The following is a 19259-nucleotide window of genomic DNA, read 5'->3' as shown; positions in this document are numbered from 1 at the left end:
AATACTTTTACCAAATAGTAGAAATAAATTAGTAAAATGTCAAGAACTAAATAGTTAATTAACCTTGTCTTAGTTAACCATATGCATTCCTTATTCTTAATTAAGGTACTTATTTGCAAAAATCCAGATTAATTATACCTCAGCATATACAAAGAAAAACTCCAGAATACAATACTAGCATGCATGCATGCAATTATCATGATCCTAATGTCACCCAGAATGACCCGTCGACCAACTTCTAGAACTCACTTGATATCACATAATAAGCATTTCAGTTTCTAAAGCAAACTAATTAACAATGTCACCCAAAATATCCCGTCGACCAGATATTAGCTACGCGCAGACAAGTAAACTAATAAGCAAACATATCAAAAACTAATTAACAACATGAACAAACAGTTAACACTGTATTAATCAAGATTCAAGAAGTTGATGAACAACAGTATCAACCAAAGAGGTCAACCCAAGTCAACAATGCTTCCACATGTAAGGTTCTAAAAGAAAGAAAGCAAAGTTAGTTTTTTTCAGAAACAGAGAACAATGGCCTTCATCCTCATTTTTGGTTATGGAAACGGACTCACCACCTCGAATGCCAGGAATAATCATGCACTTGACCACCCACGAATTCCATCCTGGAACCGGAACCCAATTTTCCAATGAGGCACCGCCACGTACACTACAACACCTCTCACATCTGGATCCACTTAGCTAGTTGAGTAGGATTAACTATTCCCGGTATGTGGGCCCCATCCGTCTTCAATATGCTTGCCACCTCAGCGTAACTCTGGTGCTCTTTTCTCCACCCTGGCTGCACTTCCGGCGGCTTCATTCCTCTCTTCTTCCACTCCGCTGAGCCGCCGCCGGCTAAAGGTACAGCCTCGGCTCGAGCGGGGTCGAATTTTTGACCGAATAAGGTGCCTTTTGTCAAATATTCATATGCCATGTATCCGGCGAGCAACCGATTAGAAGAAACGGACTTTTCAGCTTTTAAAGCTGGCTTACCCCCGAGCTGAGCCGAATTGAACGGCTTAAATGGATAAAATGTCTCTCTCTCTTTGCGCTTCCTGGAAGCGCCAGGTGTCAAAATCCTACGAGGGTGATAGCTCATGCTTGCGGTTAAAACATGCCACGTTGAGGGCAAAATGAAAACCCTAAAGAGGTAAAACCGTTAAACCACAGTTACTTGTTGGACAAAAGCGTCAAATGAATAATTTGACTTTGGGCAAAAACGTCAAATCATTTTTCTCGAGAAGTGAGCTAAACGTCTTACAGGGCAAGAGAGAGAAAGAGAGAGAGAGAGAGACGCAGAAAGACAGAATAGCTTGTTATAGTAAATGGTAAAAACCGCCAAGTGAAAGGTTAAAAACGTAAAAGTGCACACAACATCTGCAAATTACAAAATCCAAAATAAAATAAGGAAAACTATAGACAGAAAGGGAAGAAAGGCGCTCCGGCAGAGATTTCAATCGGAAATAATCAGATAGGACTAGACGGTGGCCGGAATACTGTTACTGGCGGATCAATGATACAAACAGAAAATTTTTTAAGCCACCTCACCGACGATACCGGAGTTACAGGGGAAGAGGAAGCAAGAGAAGAATGAAAGAGAGAGGCAAACGATAAAATGGACGAGGAGGGAAGAGAGAAATGAGAAAAGGGGAAGCTATTCGGATTTATATGGTTTGTGATTCTAAAATACCCTTAAAGTTCTAAGAAACTACATAAAATACCTACCTATAATAATTGAATTGGCAAAAATATCCCTCGCAAATTCGCAATTGAGTCGACAATCTAACGTGGTTAGTATAATTTCACCTTGTGGTTGTGAGTTTTCTGAACTTTCACATTGGAATTTCACAGTTACGCTTTTGCCCTTGTACGCTAATCCTAGCTGTTGAATGACTTGGACTATGGAGGGTTTGCCATTTTAATTTGGAGGTCAGATTGCAGTTGCCCATCAAAGAGATTGAATTTATGGGTACATTTGTGATTTGCCTGCGTGTACCTTTTCTTTTTCCCTTTCTATGGATATTTATTAATTATATCTTGTAATATATATATATATATATATATATATATATATATATATATATATATTACAAAATTAGAATAAACATAAACTAAATTTATATAATCTTCCCATTTCACTTTAACAACAATAAAATAGTATTTTATTTTATTCCTTATTTAAGATACCGAGGATATATTAATGACAATTTTATCCAGGTGTAATTTATTTTTATGTTTATATTTTTTATCATTACTTTAATTGTAATTAAATTAAAATTTTAACTACATATATAACCAAATATTTTTCATTGTATAAGAAATGAAAAAATGAAATGAAAGTATTTTTTAATGGTACAGCTTTAATATGAGATAGAATCAGCATTAATTTTATAATAAAATTAAATAGAGTTTTTAATTTTAAGAACTACAATTTAAATATTTTAATATGTATTTTTAGAAAATCTATTTATTTAAAATTTTTTTAATTATCGTGAAAAGATAAAGTGGAACAATAGAATAACAATTAGGACAAGCACAAAGCTTATATTAAAAATTTTCATAATTGAGTGTAGATGAACGACAATCCAGTCCAATGCAGTTTATATGAACCATTAACATGATTTTTTGTGCATAAGATATTAATGAGATATCAAAATAATTACTGTTTTCAATTGTTTAACATTTCAAATTCATATTTTGCCTAGAAATAACACAAGATATATTTGTGTTGTGTGCCAAAAACTTTCATCATCATTGGATCAAGTCATTATCATCATTATTGGAGGAATGCCCCATTAGAAGTTTTATGGTTTTGTCGTGTGTAAAAATGAGGAGTTAACGGTCATTTTAGTCTACGGTAATGGAGATTTGAGAGGAAAGAGGAATCCTGGGATGAGACCGTAACGACATTCAAATGACGAGGCGCGTGTTCTTCCCGTGGTTTGTTTTTACTTAAAAAAAACATGACAGGTGTCAAAATCATGTTCCTCCATCTATTTCCTCTCTAATCTTTTGTCAATTAGTTGCAGTGTAAAGTTTTAATTGACTGCCTCTTTTAGGCATTTCAAATAGACCAGTAACAGAATGCCACGTGCACCAAATGCGATATATTTCAATTAGCTTTTAAAAATAATTTTATTTTGCTAAATAATTAGGATTAGGAAGAGGTGGATAATGTGATATTCTGTATTTTTGTTCCTCATAGTAGTTTTTTTTTAAATAAATTATTCAATCATAAATTTTAATGATTAATATTTTTAGATAAAAAGTTAATTTTGAAAATAGGATAATTTTTGAAATTTTTCTTTATTTGTAAAAAAAAATTCAAGCATTGCATATACGTAGGGCTAACTAATACATTGGAAATATTCGATCTCCCACCATCACTATTATATATTCTGATATGGAAAAATAATATATCAAATTCCAATTTCATTTTGTATTATTGATTTATTTTTATGAGATAATTTTTATTTATTGGTGATATTTAATATGAAAAACTAATTTTAGATTATTGTATGTTAAATGCATAAAGCAGAAATGGTATTGTAGGAAATTTCATTTCTTTCTATTTTGAAAACAAAGGACAATGTGCCACTTATACCAAGTGGGTGAAATACCAATTTACAAGAAAACTCTATTTATAGGAAAATGTCTTATCAAATAAATTAAATTACAATTAATTTTTAATTATCAGTTTCTTAAAAGTACTTTGCTTTGTACCGATATATATTATTTTAATCCTAGTGGTGAAGCAGGCGAAGGCGGAAAGCCACAAACTCGTTGGCCCAACTCTTCAAAAGTTAGGAGTTTTTAGCCCAACTAATGGTCTGATCCAACAGACTCGGACTTATCGAGAGAGGAAAAAAATGTAAATAACGATTTAGTCCATAAGTTTAATCATAATTACTAATTTCATCCCCTTATTTGGTAAATATGAGTTTTAGCCCTGTTAAACAATTTAAACATCTATGAGGAAAGATGAGATGGTTGAGTTAGGAAAGGCTATGTGTGGCGAGGGAAGAAGGAGGTTTGGGTTTCAGACATTTGAGAAGTTTCATTCTAGTCATGTTAGGAAAGCACTGTTGGAGACTTTTACATAATACAATTCTCTCTTTTATAGTTCTTTCAAATCTAAATATTTTCCAAGTGGGAATTTTCTTGGTGCAAGCGTTGGCCGTAATCCAAGTTTTGTATGAAGAGGGATTTGTGCAGCTAAGGATGCTATTTGTTCAGGTTTTCGATGGAGAGTTGGAGATGGCCAGTTAGTAAATGTCTGGACCGAACCGTGGCTATTGAGAGATAACCAGTTTCGAGTTAACTTGCTTATTCTTCCTGGTTTTGAGCACATAAGGGTTTCAGACCTTATTTTGGCACAAGGGGAACGTGCTTGGAATTTGCCTCTGATACATGGTCTTTTCAATCCTTCAATTGCTGAAATTATCACTTCTATTCCTTTAGCCACAAATATTCAGGAAGACACCCTTATATGGCATTGGACAAACTCAGGGATATATTCTGTGAAATCTGGATACAAAATAGTAGCATCAGAATATGTGAATATTGAAGATGATTGGCGGTCAGGTTTCTAGAAAGCTCTTTGGTCTCTGAAAATTCCGCCGAAAGTAAGGCATTTCCTCTAAAGGTGTTGCCGAGACATTCTGCCAGCTAAAACAACTTTGGAAAGAAGGGGAATGGAGCTTGATACTGGATGCGATTACTGTGGTGCTGCTGAAACGTTAGCCCATGCTCTTGTGAGTGTCCAAGAGCAAAATTTTGTTGGCAGTTTTTTGGTGTTCAACTAAATATTGGCAATTTTCCAAATTTCTTACAGATGTTCGAACATTTACACAAGGTGTGGGAGAGCGAATTTTTTGAGAGTTTTATTATGGGACTATGGAGTGTTTGGTTGAGCCGTAATGAACTAATATGGAACCAAGTGGAAGAAGGACCTTATTATGTGGTTACTTGAACTAGAAGCATGCTCGCATCTTGGAAGAAAGCCCAACTGAAGTTGTCAGGTTCAGATACAGGCGTAAGAGTTCCTGCAGGTAGTCAATGGTTTCTGCCACCTACTAGCACTTTTAAAATAAATTTTGATGCAGCTCTTCTCCCCTCTGTCGGCTATGGAACTCTTGGTGCTGTAATCTTAAATTGTCATGGCAGGTTTGTATCAGCAGCAACGTCTTCATTGCAAGGCTGTTCTTCTCCAGCAGTAGCAAAAGCTCAAGCGCTAAGAAAGGTATTATCCTGAGTGCTGTCGAGCCACCCTAATCTGAAGATTCAAGTTGAGACCGATTGCCTGCAAGTTTATCGTGCTATGAGGAGTTCTGTCCACGATTGGTCTGAATTTGGAGTTGTCATCTCTGAATGTAAGCTACTCTTAATCCAATTGTCTAATGTCATATTGGTTTGGATTAGAAGACAAGCAAATGATATAGCTCATCTCTTGGCTAAATCAGTTCCTAGTAGAGCTTGTTTTCAATCTTGGGATAGTGCTCCAGCTTGTATTGTTCGTTTCTTCTCTTAATAATATGAATCATAATTCAAAGTAAAAATATATATATATATATAGCAAGTGTCATTTTTACTATTAAGTGTATGAATAAATAGTAAAACTAAATTAAATGTGAAACAATAAATAAATAGTCAAATAATTACATGTATTTAACTCTTAAAATAACAGTTTTTTTATGGAAAAATTAGATAATTTAAAGGGATTATAACCAATCTATATATTTAGCAAATAAGAGAAAATGAAATTAAAATTATTACAAAATTTAAGGGACTAATTTGTTAATTATATTAAAAAAAATCAAATCCTTGATTTGAAGTTTGATCATATGTTTGGCATTTTCACATTTGTTATAAAAATGTGTGGTGTTAATGGTCCGAAAATAATGCAACCGACCTTATCAGTAATTAATATTTATTATTTCATCCATCCAATTAATTAGACATCACCTACATATATCTAACAAATAAATGGCAATTGTTCAAAAGTTGACTAAAACAGCTCCAACCCTTTCATGGCTCCCAATTCATCTGGCCTACAAATTTTTGGCAATGGAATTTTTTTTCAAATCTTTGATAGTGAAGTTTTTTTATTTTTGATTTTTAATAAAAAATAAGAAATAAATGTGATAAACAGAAAAAATTAAATATTAAATTTAAATATTTAATCCGTTCTCCGCATATGGAAGTTTGATGTGACGAGTGATGAGTGTAAAAGAAGTACGTGAACGTCGGGCAGCCATCCATCTCGCTTCTTGTCAATTTTCATGTTCTACAGTTCTAGTAATTCTAATGGCTTCCCAAATGTATGTATAAGATAATTTGATTATAATTCCATACGATTAATTAATTGTTGATCAAATTTAAAGATAAGTGTTAAAAATGAAATAATCTAAAATTTTAAATTATAAAATTATTTACAAATTAAACAACTTGTTTTATTTTAAATTAAAAGTTCTAATTTATAATTTTATATCATTTTATGTTAATTAAAATTTTCAATTGATATTAAAATAAATATTATGAAATAATTTTAAACTGCAAAAATTAAAAATTTCAAGTTTAAGTCTTTGTCTCATATTATTAAACATCATCTATTATTTCAATAGTTTAAATTAGACTTGTTTAAACCGGATTTATGACTCCATCTATGAACTAAATTCATAAAAATATAAATTTTTTAAAAATTATTCATGTTTTATCTTTTTTTTTTCCATTAATTTGATCCGTAAATCAGCCATAGATCGGATATAGAAAAGTCAATTTCCAATAATTTATCTAAAATAATACTGTAAATCCACGTATTTGAGTTATTGATCAGACATTACACTGTCATTAATTGGGAGGACACGTAATAAGAATTTTAAGTAAGGACTTAGATGTGTACGTGTATCCAAATATTTGAATTTACAAGTATTGAAATGGATGTCACTCAGCCTCTGAAAGTGAGAGAATTTTTGAGATCTAGCAATTAAATATTTCATCTACCGAGCACATGCAATGGGTTGCTTCGTCGACCTGCAAGGCTTCTTTTTCTTTGGCTGGGTCACAGAAATTTGACCCATATATATATATATATATATATATATATATATGTATAAGTAAAAAAGAGAATTGGGATTTTTAGGCCAAGTAAATAAGTTTATCCAAATATTTCTTTTTTTAAAAAAGAAAAATTGTGCGAGACCTTAGATTAGATTTTATGAGAATTTATTATATTTTTAAAATTATGAATTCTGATAATATTATAAGTGCAATAAAACGTAAAATATTCCTCATGCTAGGTAAGGCCTTACGTGTATACCCATATATATATATACACGTAAGGCCATAATTTTTTATGAATGCTGCTTGCTGTCTCTCGTTTGTTTTATAATTTGTTGATGTTATAGTGAGAATGGCAATGGATTGCAAGAAAATTAATTTTTCCACACAGCTTTGATTTGCTGTTGTCACTGATCTTTCGCGAAGTGGGTTATTAGGATTAAAATCTAGATTTTTTGCACGAAAATTTCAATTTTTTATTATTAATATGATTTCTTTAAAAGGAAAATTGAATTGTTGATAGGGAAAATACCTGCAAGAAATTATCTACAAAGTAAATAATTTCAAATCTAAAATCATCACTCACTGTTCCAATTTCAAACGTAAAATTCTCATCATCGAAAAAATTTTATCTAAGTATTTTACCGTTGGAGAAAAATTATCTATCATTAGGCTATGGCTATGGCAATGATTACATAACCATTATACTAACTTACACTGTACCAAAATTAGAAATCATAGAGTTGGAGTGCAAAACCAGTATTAGTTTGAAGATGAAAAATATTTTCTTGATTTCCTAAGCTGAACTATGTGTACTATACAAGTATTTATATCTTCGTAAAATTGTGAAATATTAAAAAAGCCTCCTATGAAACATGAAACAACGTGGTCCATAGACGAAAATGTGGTGAAAATTAAAAGTAAGATAAGAAGCAGACATGCTACTGCTACATGCACATGCAATACACAATTCATCACACATGTGCATTTGCTAAGGTTAGGATATCTGTAATAGCCATTCTTTAGAGTCCCCTTTTCTTGAAAAGAAGCAAGTAGGGATATTACAGCTATACCAAACGCGTGAAAATACAAACAAAGAGTTTTTCTTCCATGTATTAAATGCAGCTAACGGTTAGCAGTTGAGATAATTTAATGCGAGTTCAAAGATGGCTATAAGGACCCTTTTCGTGTTCAAGTTTGTCATCAATAATCTCAGTTCCATGAAAGCACTTAACACAATGGTATCTTGCAAAGAGTTATCTGTTGCTTTATTATCTTTGCTTTGTGTTCATCTTTTTTTAGTCAGTGTGCGTGCTAGAGATGTGGAGACTATAAATAAGGATATTAATGAAGATGAGAAGACCTTCTCAGGCATTGGAAAGGGTGGTGGATTTGGTGGAGGAGGAGGTGGTGGCTTTGGTGGCGGAGCTGGTGGAGGTGGTGGCTTTGGTGGTGGCAGTGGTGGAGGGATAGGAGGAGGTGCTGGTGGTGGAGCAGGAGGAGGCGGAGGAGTTGGTGGTGGGATTGGTAAAGGTGGAGGTATTGGAGGTGGTATAGGCAAGGGTGGTGGCTTAGGTGGTGGAATTGGAAAAGGAGGCGGAATTGGCGGTGGGATAGGCAAGGGTGGGGGAGTTGGTGGTGGCATAGGCAAAGGTGGAGGAATTGGAAAGGGGGGTGGGATTGGCGGTGGAATTGGAAAGGGTGGTGGTATAGGCAAAGGTGGTGGCATTGGTGGTGGAATTGGAAAAGGTGGTGGTGTTGGTGGTGGGATTGGAAAAGGTGGTGGCATTGGTGGTGGGATTGGGAAAGGCGGAGGAGTAGGTGGTGGAATTGGTAAGGGTGGTGGTGTTGGTGGAGGTATTGGAAAAGGTGGTGGATTAGGAGGTGGTAGTGGAGGAGGAGTTGGTGGCGGTGGTGGAGCTGGTGGAGGCATTGGAAAAGGTGGTGGATTAGGAGGTGGTAGTGGAGGAGGAATTGGTGGTGGTGGTGGAGCTGGTGGTGGAACCGGTGGAGGCATTGGAAAAGGTGGTGGATTTGGAGGTGGTAGTGGAGGAGGAGTTGGTGGTGGAGCCGGTGGAGGCATTGGGAAAGGTGGTGGATTAGGAGGAGGAATTGGTGGCGGTGGTGGGGCTGGTGGAGGCATTGGAAAAGGTGGCGGATTAGGAGGTGGTAGTGGAGGAGGAATTGGTGGCGGTGGTGGAACCGGTGGAGGCATTGGAAAAGGTGGTGGGTTTGGAGGTGGTTTTGGTGGTGGATTTGGCAAAGGTGGGGGAGTTGGAGGAGGTGTAGGAGGCGGCTCTGGGGGTGGGATTGGAGGAGGAGGAGGAGGAGGAGGAGGAGGAGGTGGTGGTGGTGGTGGTTTTGGAGGTGGTGGAATTGGACATCACGAATGAGTAAATTTCAACGTTGCATGCATGCAATAGCAGACTTACAGTATTTATAGACCACGAGAACATTAGTATCATATAGTATGCAGCTCTTTGTACTTGTACGTGAATTATCCTCTCAGTAATAATCTTTTATTAGCTACTTGAATCCCTAATTACAGTTTTCTTTTATGGGCAATAACTACTGCAATGTAATTTTTTTTTTATTCGAGAAATTGAACTTTTACTCATAGTAATAGGTAAGAAAATAAAATTAATTATTAGAATAAAATTAATATTTGTTTTATCTAGTATTTCTTTAAGTTTTACTTCACATTTATACCAAAAAAATTATACATGACCTATTTTAATTAGGCACTCACAGTTTATATTGATCAACTCCGCCATGTTTAGCATGCAATTATTTTTATAGTAAATAATTGAAATGATAATTTAGTAAAAATAAAATATTTATTAAATGTCAGATATATAAATTAATTTTTTCAATTCATAATTTATATAAAATACATTTTATAATATTTTATTTTTATACTAACTAGGTGTGATGTGGTGAGTGTTCTTATTTATACGGGGAATGAATTTTTAATTTTGAAACCTCTAAAACACAGAGTTGTTATCAATTTAATCAAAATAATATATATATATATATATATATATATATATATTTTTATTATTTTTTACCTCTAACCTTGGTCCTTGGATACCGGCTCTGCCAAACGTACAAGTTCACGTCATTTATTATAGGGGTTGAGATCCCAACACCTACCCTTAAACTTATAATAAATGCATATTCAATTTGAATAATAAAAAATTTAATTTCGAACCATCAATATATTGTTTGTATCCAAAAATTTAAAGTTGAAACCATTTCAATTCATCAAATTAAATATTTATTTTGTAATATATAAAATCAAAGTATCTATTATCTATTTAAAAGTTTTTAATGTGAAAAAGAATCTCATTCCATAATTGGGTTTGTACCATTTATTTTTAAAACCCTAGTCAGCTTGAAGTTTGAGTCTTTAATCAGCTAATTTCGCATTGTTTCTTTTCTTATTTTCAAGATCAAATCACTACAAAAAACAATCAAATTAACAAAAAAAATTTTATAATAATAAAATGATCAAGTTTGCTGATTGACATGCAAACATCATTATAAAACGTTGCTGCAAGAAGACTAATAGTCGGGAGAGGAGATGCTTCATTGATGAAATTTTGGAACATGTATATATTTATATTTTTTAATATATTAAAATTTTAATTTATATATTTATACTATTGATAATTATTTGGCAATAATTCAATTTTTCCGCAAAATACCCATTTTTGTATAATAATTTATGTATTTTTATTATATTGATAATTATATTATTTTTCTTGTACCTTTAGAACTTAATTATTTTACGTGGTAAACTTATGGTGACAACATTTTTATATTTGGCAGCAAAAGTTTTTGGTTTCAAATATAGTATTTCTTGTAGTGAATGGAGATTGAGAAGTTATGAATAAGGGCTTAGTTCAAGCTAACTCACTAATCATGCTATTGGATTAAATTCAATGATTTGATAATTGTTTAAAAGTTTATTTGGGTTTGACTTATGTTTTTAATCTTTTTAGTTTGGTTTATACGAAATTTATTTTTAAATATTTTTTATATTTAAATAATTATAATTTATATGAAAATAATATAAAAAATATTCTTAATTTAACTATGTAGAGTCTTTTTTTTTTTAATTTTTATTCGCAAGAGAGCCAAATAGATCCAAATATTATATTTTATTATATAATTAATTGGTACAAAATCCAGCAAAAATTTATCTTGTTGTGGTGGGAATAATATGCAACATAATTATTAATTAGGGCATATCATATTATTATTGTCTTAAATTTCAATTAAATTTCAATTTGGAATTCGTAGAGTTTAAGTTGAAACACAGTGTCTTTCTCTTTATCATACGATCATCAAAAGAGAGATTAAAATAAAATGCTTTTAATAGCGATAATTTAAATTTTTTATTTAGTAAAATTAACTATTTTTTTTTTTGAAGAGATAGTAAAATTAACTATACTCTTATAGTTATTAGCCATTTTAACATTTCATCGAATGTTATGCTTCGTAATTCGGTTTTCAAGTTTAAAATATGAGTATAGATATAATTTTATAGAATAAATAAATAATAATAAAAAAAAATTTACCCAACGGAATCTAAATATGTAATTTTATAAAAAAGTTGATAAAAAATTTCGGGATCTAACATAACAGTAGCAGGGACTAAAAAGTAAAAAGGCAGAAGCAGCGTAGTTATGTTATGGGGCCGGAATTTGACCCAAATGGCAATGGTAGATCACTAGATTTCAAAATGGGTCCCATTTTATGCATCCCATCTTCCACCATGTGTGCTTCTTCTGATTATATGATTTATTTATTTATTTATTTATTTTAAATTAATTAAGCATGCATTTAATAATATTATATTGATCTGCTATTCTCTTCATAAGTCTTCCTTCTGTTCCACACTTTTGGCACGGAGAATACAACACTGTAGATTTCATAATTTATTGCACAGAGACTGGGTCATCTTTTCACTTCTCTCGTACTGATTCAAATTCAACAACTACTTATCTAAAATAATTTTTTTTTTTTAAATAAACAATAAAAGTCTACAGGGAGAGTTGAAAAGACAGAAGCAATTAAGAGAGAAAGAAGAAGGGAAAAAGATACTATTTTTTTTGAAGCTTTGGATTCTTGGTTAAGTTGTGGAGATGCACTGTGGCGGTTTTGATGTGTTGTGGGCTCAGTCAATGCTTTTTTGCCATGAAAGGTACTTTCTTTTGGAGGTCTTTTTTTTATCCCAGCTGTTACTTTTGTCTGTGCTGTAATGGGTCTGTTTCACTTTCAACTGTACTCACCAACCATGATCTTTTGTTCATATGTGGCTTATGGTTTCGATTTCATCTGGTTTTAGCTGGATTTTTTCTGGGTTTTGAAGTTTCCCTTTTCTTTTACGTTTCCCATTACCTTTTGTTGAGCTAGTAGTGTGATGATGTTCGGATTGGTTGATTATGGTGGATTATTTAATGTAATTGAAAGATTTCTGTTGGATTTTCCTGATGATAGAATTCTTAGTTTATGATGTTCCGAGTTTGCTAAGTACTCTGGCAGAATTTCAAAAATGGAGTTTTTGAGCTGATTCTTCAAATTTTATTCTTAGTTGATTGTGAAGGTTGATTTTATTTCTTTGGTAGATAAACCTATTGAACTTTACTCTTACAACTTAAAAGTTAACTGATTGAAGTTCTTACGTCTTGTTCTCGATCTTCTAAGAACTATGGAATTAATATATTCATAGACGTCATGTTATTTACGTTTCTCAATCACTTCTAATTTTGTATGTACTGTTATTGATCCTGTCTTAGAAGAAGATCATCAACTGTGATGAAACATTATGAGACTTAAAAATTGGATGAAAAAGTGGGGATTTGACATAAGAGGGAGACTGTGGAAGATGATGAAGTGTATTCGTTCAGGAGAGCAGTTAAGAGTAGATGACATGGTTGCTTCATCTGAGTCCTTGGCTACTAGGGACTATTCTGCTAGTGGCTATTCCTCTCGAGCCGGTGATATGGATACAAAGCTTGATAACAGCAATATTGAGGAAGCGGAGTCATCTCTTCGTGAGAGTGGCTACCTCAACTATGAGGTCAGTACTTTTTGCTTCTTTGGACAATTTGAATTGCCTTGATGAATCATGTGTCGCAAAATGGGCCATTAGCGTCTAACCATTCCAACTATAATTTGCTTAAAATTTAGTACTGCAGAGATACTGAATAGTGCATGCTAATTTTGGCAAAACCATGACCAGCGGAATATCAAATTGACTGGAAACTTTGCTTAAAAGAAAATGACAGAAAGCTTCATTTACTGAGGAAAGTTCTTCCTCAATTTGATTCAAATTGTTAAAGTTGAAGTATGGAATAAAGATTGGTTTCTTTCTTTCATACCTCATTCTATATATTGTTTGTTCTGCTGTTTTAATGTTGCAAAATGCTTTCCAAAAACGTCATGGAGCTAAAGTGCCGTCTCATTTTATAGGAAGCAAGGGCATTATTGGGAAGGCTTGAGTATCAGAAAGGAAATATAGAAGCTGCACTTCATGTGTTTGAAGGGATCGACATTGCTGCTGTGACTTCCAAGATGAAAATCTCCCTTTCTAGAAGGTGTGAACAAAATCGACGCCGTTCTCAAAGTGATGCTGCCCCTCCAATGTCTTTGCATGCTGTTAGTTTACTACTTGAAGCTATTTTACTCAAAGCAAAATCACTGCAGGGTCTTGGAAGGTTTGCTGGTATCTTCATCATCTTATTTTCACTTCCCATTATTGCATTACTTTATCATCTTTAGTTAGTTGAAAAGGTTTAGGCTCAGTTTCAGTTGTATTGGCAAAATTTCCAAGGCTTTTCCTCTGATGGCCTGATGTGCCTCTGTTGGAAATACATGAGGAATGCTATTTTTCTTGCCTTCTTGGTGTATGCTAACTCAGAAAGAAGCTAGCTCTAACTTTGGAACAGAATCTACTTCCAAAAGTTTCCAATCTTGGTTAAACTAAAAATATTCGATGGGAGGAGAAAATGGCTTAAAATACCATAGAGCTGCAATTAATTGTAGATGTGTCACAGTAGCAAACAATGATGCACTGGACTTTGGTGGACATATGGTCAGACTACAGGCTTTTAAATGATAACAGGAGATAAAATGCTCAAATCTGCCTGCATCTTGATAATGTTACGAAACACATTGGTTGATTATTTACAGTTACAGAGTGGATTCCAATTAATAGGATAGGTAAGAGCAAGATGTTTGTGTGTTGGGATAGATGTTTCTTCTTAAGGCTCCGTTAGATGAAGAGTCTTCTGTTGGTTCCAGTGTCCCAGAAGATATTTGTGATTGGTCAGATATTCTCCTTTCTATCTGTGAGTGCTTAAGGGGAGATAATGTCAAAATGAAAGAAAAGTGATACAACAGGGGAAATTGAGTGATGAGAGTTAATTGACTGACATTTTTATATTATTGGATTTCTAAAGTTTGGCAATCTTATATCATAATTTTAGTCATAATAATTATCTATAATAATAAACAATGTATTAATACATATAGTTAAAGTAAAAATATAATAACATAAATTTCTATTCTAACATATCTAAAATATTGGGGTTTTCCTTGGGTCATTTCATCTATATCTTATGAGTTTGTTAATAGAGCTTGTGATTGGAGTAAAAAATGATTAGTTTTGAAATAGCAGAGATTAAAATAGCAAACCTTGGACCGCCAGGGGCATGGGCATCAGAAATTTACCCACCCACTTACCCATTAAAAAAAAAGTCATAAGCTTGATTGTATACTTGTGCTTAGAATCATGGACATTTGTTAACAAGCATGAATCTCATCATTACTTTTGCTTACTGATTTAGAAGCTGGCCCTTTTGTGTGCCATATGTTGGCTGGTCTTGATTATTATTTATGTACTGTTTATGTATGGCTCTATGGTTTATTGCTTTATTATACTTTGTCCAGGGTAATTCCCTCTTTCTCTACTTGTGTGTCTGTACACATGTGCATTTGTGTTGTTATCCTGAGTGCCTGCACAACAGTTGCAAAAGGAAACAAATAAAGGCTTTCTGTGGTAGCACTGTTGGTGTTACCATTATCGTGGCTAACATTACTTCCTGACCTCTTTGTGCAGAAGCTGCTCAATCATGCAAAGTGATTTTGGATACAGTTGAGTCTTCATTACCAGAAGGCATGCCTGAAAATTTTTCTGCAGATTCTAAACTACAAGAAATTCTAAACAAAGCTGTTGAATTGCTTCCGGAGCTATGGAAACTTGCTGGGGTTCCCCTGGAAGCTATCTTATCATACCGAAGAGCACTTCTCTATCATTGGAACCTGGAACCAGAGATCACAACCAAGATAGAAAAAGAATTTGCTGTTTTTCTTTTGTACAGTGGCACTGATGCAAGCCCTCCAAATCTACGTTCACAGATGGAAGGATCCTTTGTGCCAAGAAACAATATAGAAGAGGCTGTTCTTCTGTTATTGATTCTATTAAGAAAATTTGCTTGCAAAAGGATTGGGTGGGACCCATCAATTCTTGATCACCTTTCCTTTGCCCTGTCTGTTTCAGGGGAACCATGGGCACTGGCGCATCAGATAGAAGAGTTGCTTCCAGGAATCCTGGAAAGAAGAGAAAGATATTGCAGTTTAGCTCTCTGTTACCTTGGAGAGGGTGAGGATACAGTGGCTTTAAACCTCTTGAGAAATTTGTTCAATAATAGAGAAAATCCAGACTGCATACTAGAATTATTACTGGCTTCAAAGGTTTGTGCTGAGAATATGATATATGTTGATGAAGGGTTGGCTTACACTTCCAAAGCGCTTTGCGAACTGAATGGGACATGTGGTCAGATGGTGAGTGTCGCAAACTGCCTACTGGGTCTTTTACTTTCAGCTAAGGCCAGATTAGTTCTTTCTGATTCTGAGAGGACATCGAAGCAGTCTGAAGCACTTAAGGCACTTGAAACTTCTGAGAAAGTAATGAGAGAAAGAGATCCACATATTATTTTCCATCTTAGCCTAGAAAATGCTGAGCAGAGGAAGTTGGATATTGCACTTTATTATGCAAAGCAGCTTTTGAAAGTGGAGGCTGGATCTAATGTTAGAAGTTATATTCTTTCGGCCCGAATATTGTCAGCTAAAAAACGGTTTGTTGATGCCGAGGCGGTAATTAATGCTGCTTTAGATCAGACTGGAAAATGGGACCAAGGGGAACTTTTACGAACCAAAGCTAAACTCCAGATTGCACAGGGCCAGTTTAAAAATGCCGTACAGACCTATACTAATCTTCTTGCTGTTTTCCAAGTTCGAACTAAAACCTTTGGTGGTGGGAAGAAGCTACTGAAGGTATGCTGAATTGCAGATAGGTTGACATGCATGTTAGGCTTGTTCTGGAATTGAACTTCACAATGAAAAGGAAAAATAAAAGGACAACTGTAGATTTAACAAACTGCATACCTAATTAAGTCTCGGGAGAAATAGTATACATCTGTCAGGGGCAGCCGGCGGACGCAGGCCAGGGCCAAGGGGGCCGCTCCCCCCCCCCCCAAAAAAAAAAAAAAAAATCAATTTTTAATATAAATTTTTTTTTTTTAAAAAAAAATATTCTAGTTTTATCATCCATAATTAAGTAAAATTATTTTTTGGACCCCCCTAACTTCTTTTTCTCTTTTTCGTCCTATTTTGCAGAGTAGGGGGAACCATGATAGAAGGTTGGAAATAGAAACATGGCATGATCTAGCCAAAGTATACACAAGTTTGTCTCAATGGCGGGATGCTGAAATCTGTCTTGCGAAATCCAAGGCTATCAATCCTTATTCTGCTTCAAGATGGCACACTGCAGGTAAATAGATAGCTCTCAGATATTTATTTCATGCCTTGGTTTCTGTTTGTGCCTATGCAAGGAGTCACAAACACTGCTGCATGTGGGTTTTCGGTTACCAATAATCACTTTGTCCGATCAGTTTGAAATTTTAAGTTTAATTATTGGCCCTTGAACTTGTTTGAAGACATATCTTGCAGCATTTTCATTTTTTAGTAATTTTGTTAGGTTTACTGTATGAAGCAAAGGGTTTGCACCAAGAAGCTTTAAAAGCATTTAGGGCAGCATTGGATGTTGACCCCACTCATATTCCAAGCTTGGTATCTAGTGCTAATGTCCTCCGACGGCTTTATAGCCAATCGACGCCAATTATTCGAAGCTTTCTTACCGATGCTCTTCGACTTGACAAAATGAACCATTCTGCATGGTACAATCTTGGGCTCCTCTACAAGGCTGATGCCAATGCATCGGCACATGAGGCAGCTGAGTGCTTCGAGGCTGCAGCTTTTCTGGAAGAATCTGAACCGGTTGAACCCTTCAGATAACTCTGGACTGTTATTTAGTCTGTTTTAAGTACAAATGTATATTGTAAATTGTTTCCTTGGAAAGGTTATTCAATACAACTTAGGAACCCTCTACTGGAAGTTCTGTTGGATGATACGGAAAAAGAGGGGAAGAATGGAGGGGAAGTGTCTTATGGTGATTTGCTTACTGAAAGTCAGATCCCATTGTTGTAATCTCTAACCCAATTCAGCTTGTACTAGTGAAGGGATACTATTTATATGTTTTGATTTTGTTTCTTTCGAGCTTACATGTATTAATAAATTTCAGGAGCTTACATGGAAAATGAGATTATTACAGGACTGATGATGATATTTTTAGAAATTTAATATGTATATACTTACAATTTTTCATTTTTGATTTATTGAGGAATTATATACAATTCTTTTTCATCCTATAAAATCTCGTCCCATCAACATAATACCAAATAGAGGGTTCCTAATTGAATTGCCAAATTAGTGGATATTTAAAATTTATATTTCCTCTAGATTGACTTTTCCACTTTTTTTTGTTACTTAACGAGAATCAATTCGGATAGCAAGGTTCATGCTTAATTTTTGAATCACCAGCTGAAAGTAGTTTGCACAGAAAGCGAAAGTTTTGGTCTCTTAGAATATGAAGACCTCTTTTTTACATCAAAAAAATTTATTTTTGATAAGCTGGGAACTATATATTTTGTTGTACCTGTATCTTGTTCATTTTGATTCCATACCCGAAAAGAAAAAGAAAATGCACAATACTAATGCAAATTTTAACCAAAAGCGAAAACAAAGTTCAAAAGCCACAAAAGAAGAGAGAGTTCAGAAAATTTGCAGGATGCGTAACCAACGATATATTGCACAATTTAATAGAATAACACAACGTACCAAGAGAAAAGGACAATTCAGAGCAACAAAAAGCTAAAAATTGCGGACATTTTTTATTTATTACTTCTTGCTAAGATCGATGCCAGCCTTCTTAGCAACAGCATCTAGTCCATTCTTCTCTATGGTCTTCAATGCCTTGGTTGATAATCTTAGTTTCACATATCGATTACCAGCTTCCCACCAAACTTTCTTGTACTGCAAATTCACAAACTGCAACTTCTTTGTCTTGTGGTTTGAAAATGAAACTTTGTTTGCCCTGTTTGCTTTCTTCCCAGTAAATGGACACACTCTACCTGTGAAAAAACAAGAACACAGTCACATTTCTACTAAATAGTTGGATTAATAACTGCATATTGGTGCAGGTAACACCACCGAGAAGGGTATTTTTAGTATTTGCATCCAAAGCTATTAAAACCAAAACAAATCAAAATATAACAAAATGAAGAAAGTTGAGAACTTCCCAAAAACCCAAATCAACCGAAGAAATTAAAATAGCCTGTACTAGCCAACAAGGAAGAGAAGATTACGGGCGACGACAGGTTGAATTGCCGGAGAGGAAAAGGGGTTTGCCCTCTGTGGTAGGTCATTGGAAATTCTAATGCCGCTCAATTGAGAAGTAACAAACCCTAATTCAGAAACCGCATCACTGGTCTTTGAAGTGGATAACTTTGAGAACTGAGTCTTACGGAAGTATATATTGGAGCAAGTGTTTCCTAACAACAATAATCCTGATGATGTTGCCATTACCACTGAAAGTGTTTAGAAGAAGCAGAGGAGAGAATGGTTGTGATAATAGAGTCTGTGTACATTTTGATTTCAGGCCTCTTATTTTTGTTCCTTATGGCACCAGCAACGAAGATGAATTCTTGGTGGGTTGGGCTAGAAGCCCGTAATTGAAAACTAGCCCATGATGGAAAGCAACTGCAAGGGATATGAAAAAGAAA

The 19259-nt window shown here is 34.3% G+C and overlaps 4 protein-coding genes across 5 annotated transcripts; 2 read left to right on the top strand and 2 right to left on the bottom strand.

The window, feature by feature from the left end:
* Positions 1-379: 379 nt before the first annotated feature.
* Positions 380-1656, bottom strand: EDA6 (embryo sac development arrest 6). The gene has a single exon (XM_089723667.1). The coding sequence runs from the start codon at positions 1106-1108 to the stop codon at positions 689-691; it is 420 nt and encodes a 139-aa protein (XP_089579793.1). The 5' UTR covers positions 1109-1656; the 3' UTR covers positions 380-688.
* A 6593-nt stretch (positions 1657-8249) lies between these two features.
* Positions 8250-9597, top strand: LOC105632169 (uncharacterized). Its single transcript, XM_012214489.4, has one exon. It carries the CDS (start codon positions 8289-8291, stop codon positions 9459-9461), a length of 1173 nt encoding a protein of 390 aa, XP_012069879.3. The 5' UTR covers positions 8250-8288; the 3' UTR covers positions 9462-9597.
* Positions 9598-11969: 2372 nt separating this feature from the next.
* Positions 11970-17735, top strand: LOC105632170 (protein NPGR2). Of its 2 annotated transcripts, none has more exons than XM_012214490.4 (6): positions 11970-12277; positions 12873-13156; positions 13549-13801; positions 15197-16413; positions 16756-16909; positions 17117-17735. In XM_012214490.4, exons 2-6 carry the CDS (start codon positions 12902-12904, stop codon positions 17431-17433), a joined length of 2196 nt encoding a protein of 731 aa, XP_012069880.1. In that variant the 5' UTR covers positions 11970-12277; positions 12873-12901; the 3' UTR covers positions 17434-17735. The 2 variants fall into 2 exon arrangements, with proteins under 2 accessions (XP_012069880.1, XP_020534144.1); XM_020678485.3 differs by lacking the exon at positions 11970-12277 and adding an exon at positions 12314-12679.
* A 513-nt stretch (positions 17736-18248) lies between these two features.
* On the bottom strand, positions 18249-19136 carry PRPL28 (Ribosomal L28 family). The gene is made up of 2 exons (XM_012214494.4): positions 18843-19136; positions 18249-18608 (listed from the first exon to the last, which is right to left on the bottom strand). The coding sequence occupies exons 1-2, from the start codon at positions 19057-19059 to the stop codon at positions 18376-18378; spliced, it is 450 nt and encodes a 149-aa protein (XP_012069884.1). The 5' UTR covers positions 19060-19136; the 3' UTR covers positions 18249-18375.
* Between the last annotated feature and the right edge of the window lie 123 nt (positions 19137-19259).

This window comes from Jatropha curcas, chromosome 7 (genome assembly GCF_041381405.1).
Source record: "Jatropha curcas cultivar XTBG-Jc1 chromosome 7, XTBG_Jcur_1.0, whole genome shotgun sequence".
In the NCBI taxonomy this organism is placed as follows: Eukaryota; Viridiplantae; Streptophyta; class Magnoliopsida; order Malpighiales; family Euphorbiaceae; genus Jatropha; species Jatropha curcas.
The sequence above is the reverse complement of the archived record's forward strand: the minus strand, read 5'-3'. Positions and strand labels throughout refer to the sequence as shown.

Coding starts and splice junctions, on each gene's coding strand:
- PRPL28 (XM_012214494.4), bottom strand. CDS start 19,059: ATGGCAACATCATCAGGATTATTGTTGTTAGGAAACACTTGCTCCAAT. Junction 18,609..18,842: donor AATTCAACCTGTCGTCGCCC/GTAATCTTCTCT, acceptor GTTTTTTCACAG/GTAGAGTGTGTCCATTTACT.
- LOC105632169 (XM_012214489.4), top strand. CDS start 8,289: ATGAAAGCACTTAACACAATGGTATCTTGCAAAGAGTTATCTGTTGCT.
- LOC105632170 (XM_012214490.4), top strand. CDS start 12,902: ATGAGACTTAAAAATTGGATGAAAAAGTGGGGATTTGACATAAGAGGG. Junction 13,802..15,196: donor GGGTCTTGGAAGGTTTGCTG/GTATCTTCATCA, acceptor CTCTTTGTGCAG/AAGCTGCTCAATCATGCAAA. Junction 16,910..17,116: donor TTCAAGATGGCACACTGCAG/GTAAATAGATAG, acceptor TAATTTTGTTAG/GTTTACTGTATGAAGCAAAG.
- EDA6 (XM_089723667.1), bottom strand. CDS start 1,108: ATGAGCTATCACCCTCGTAGGATTTTGACACCTGGCGCTTCCAGGAAG.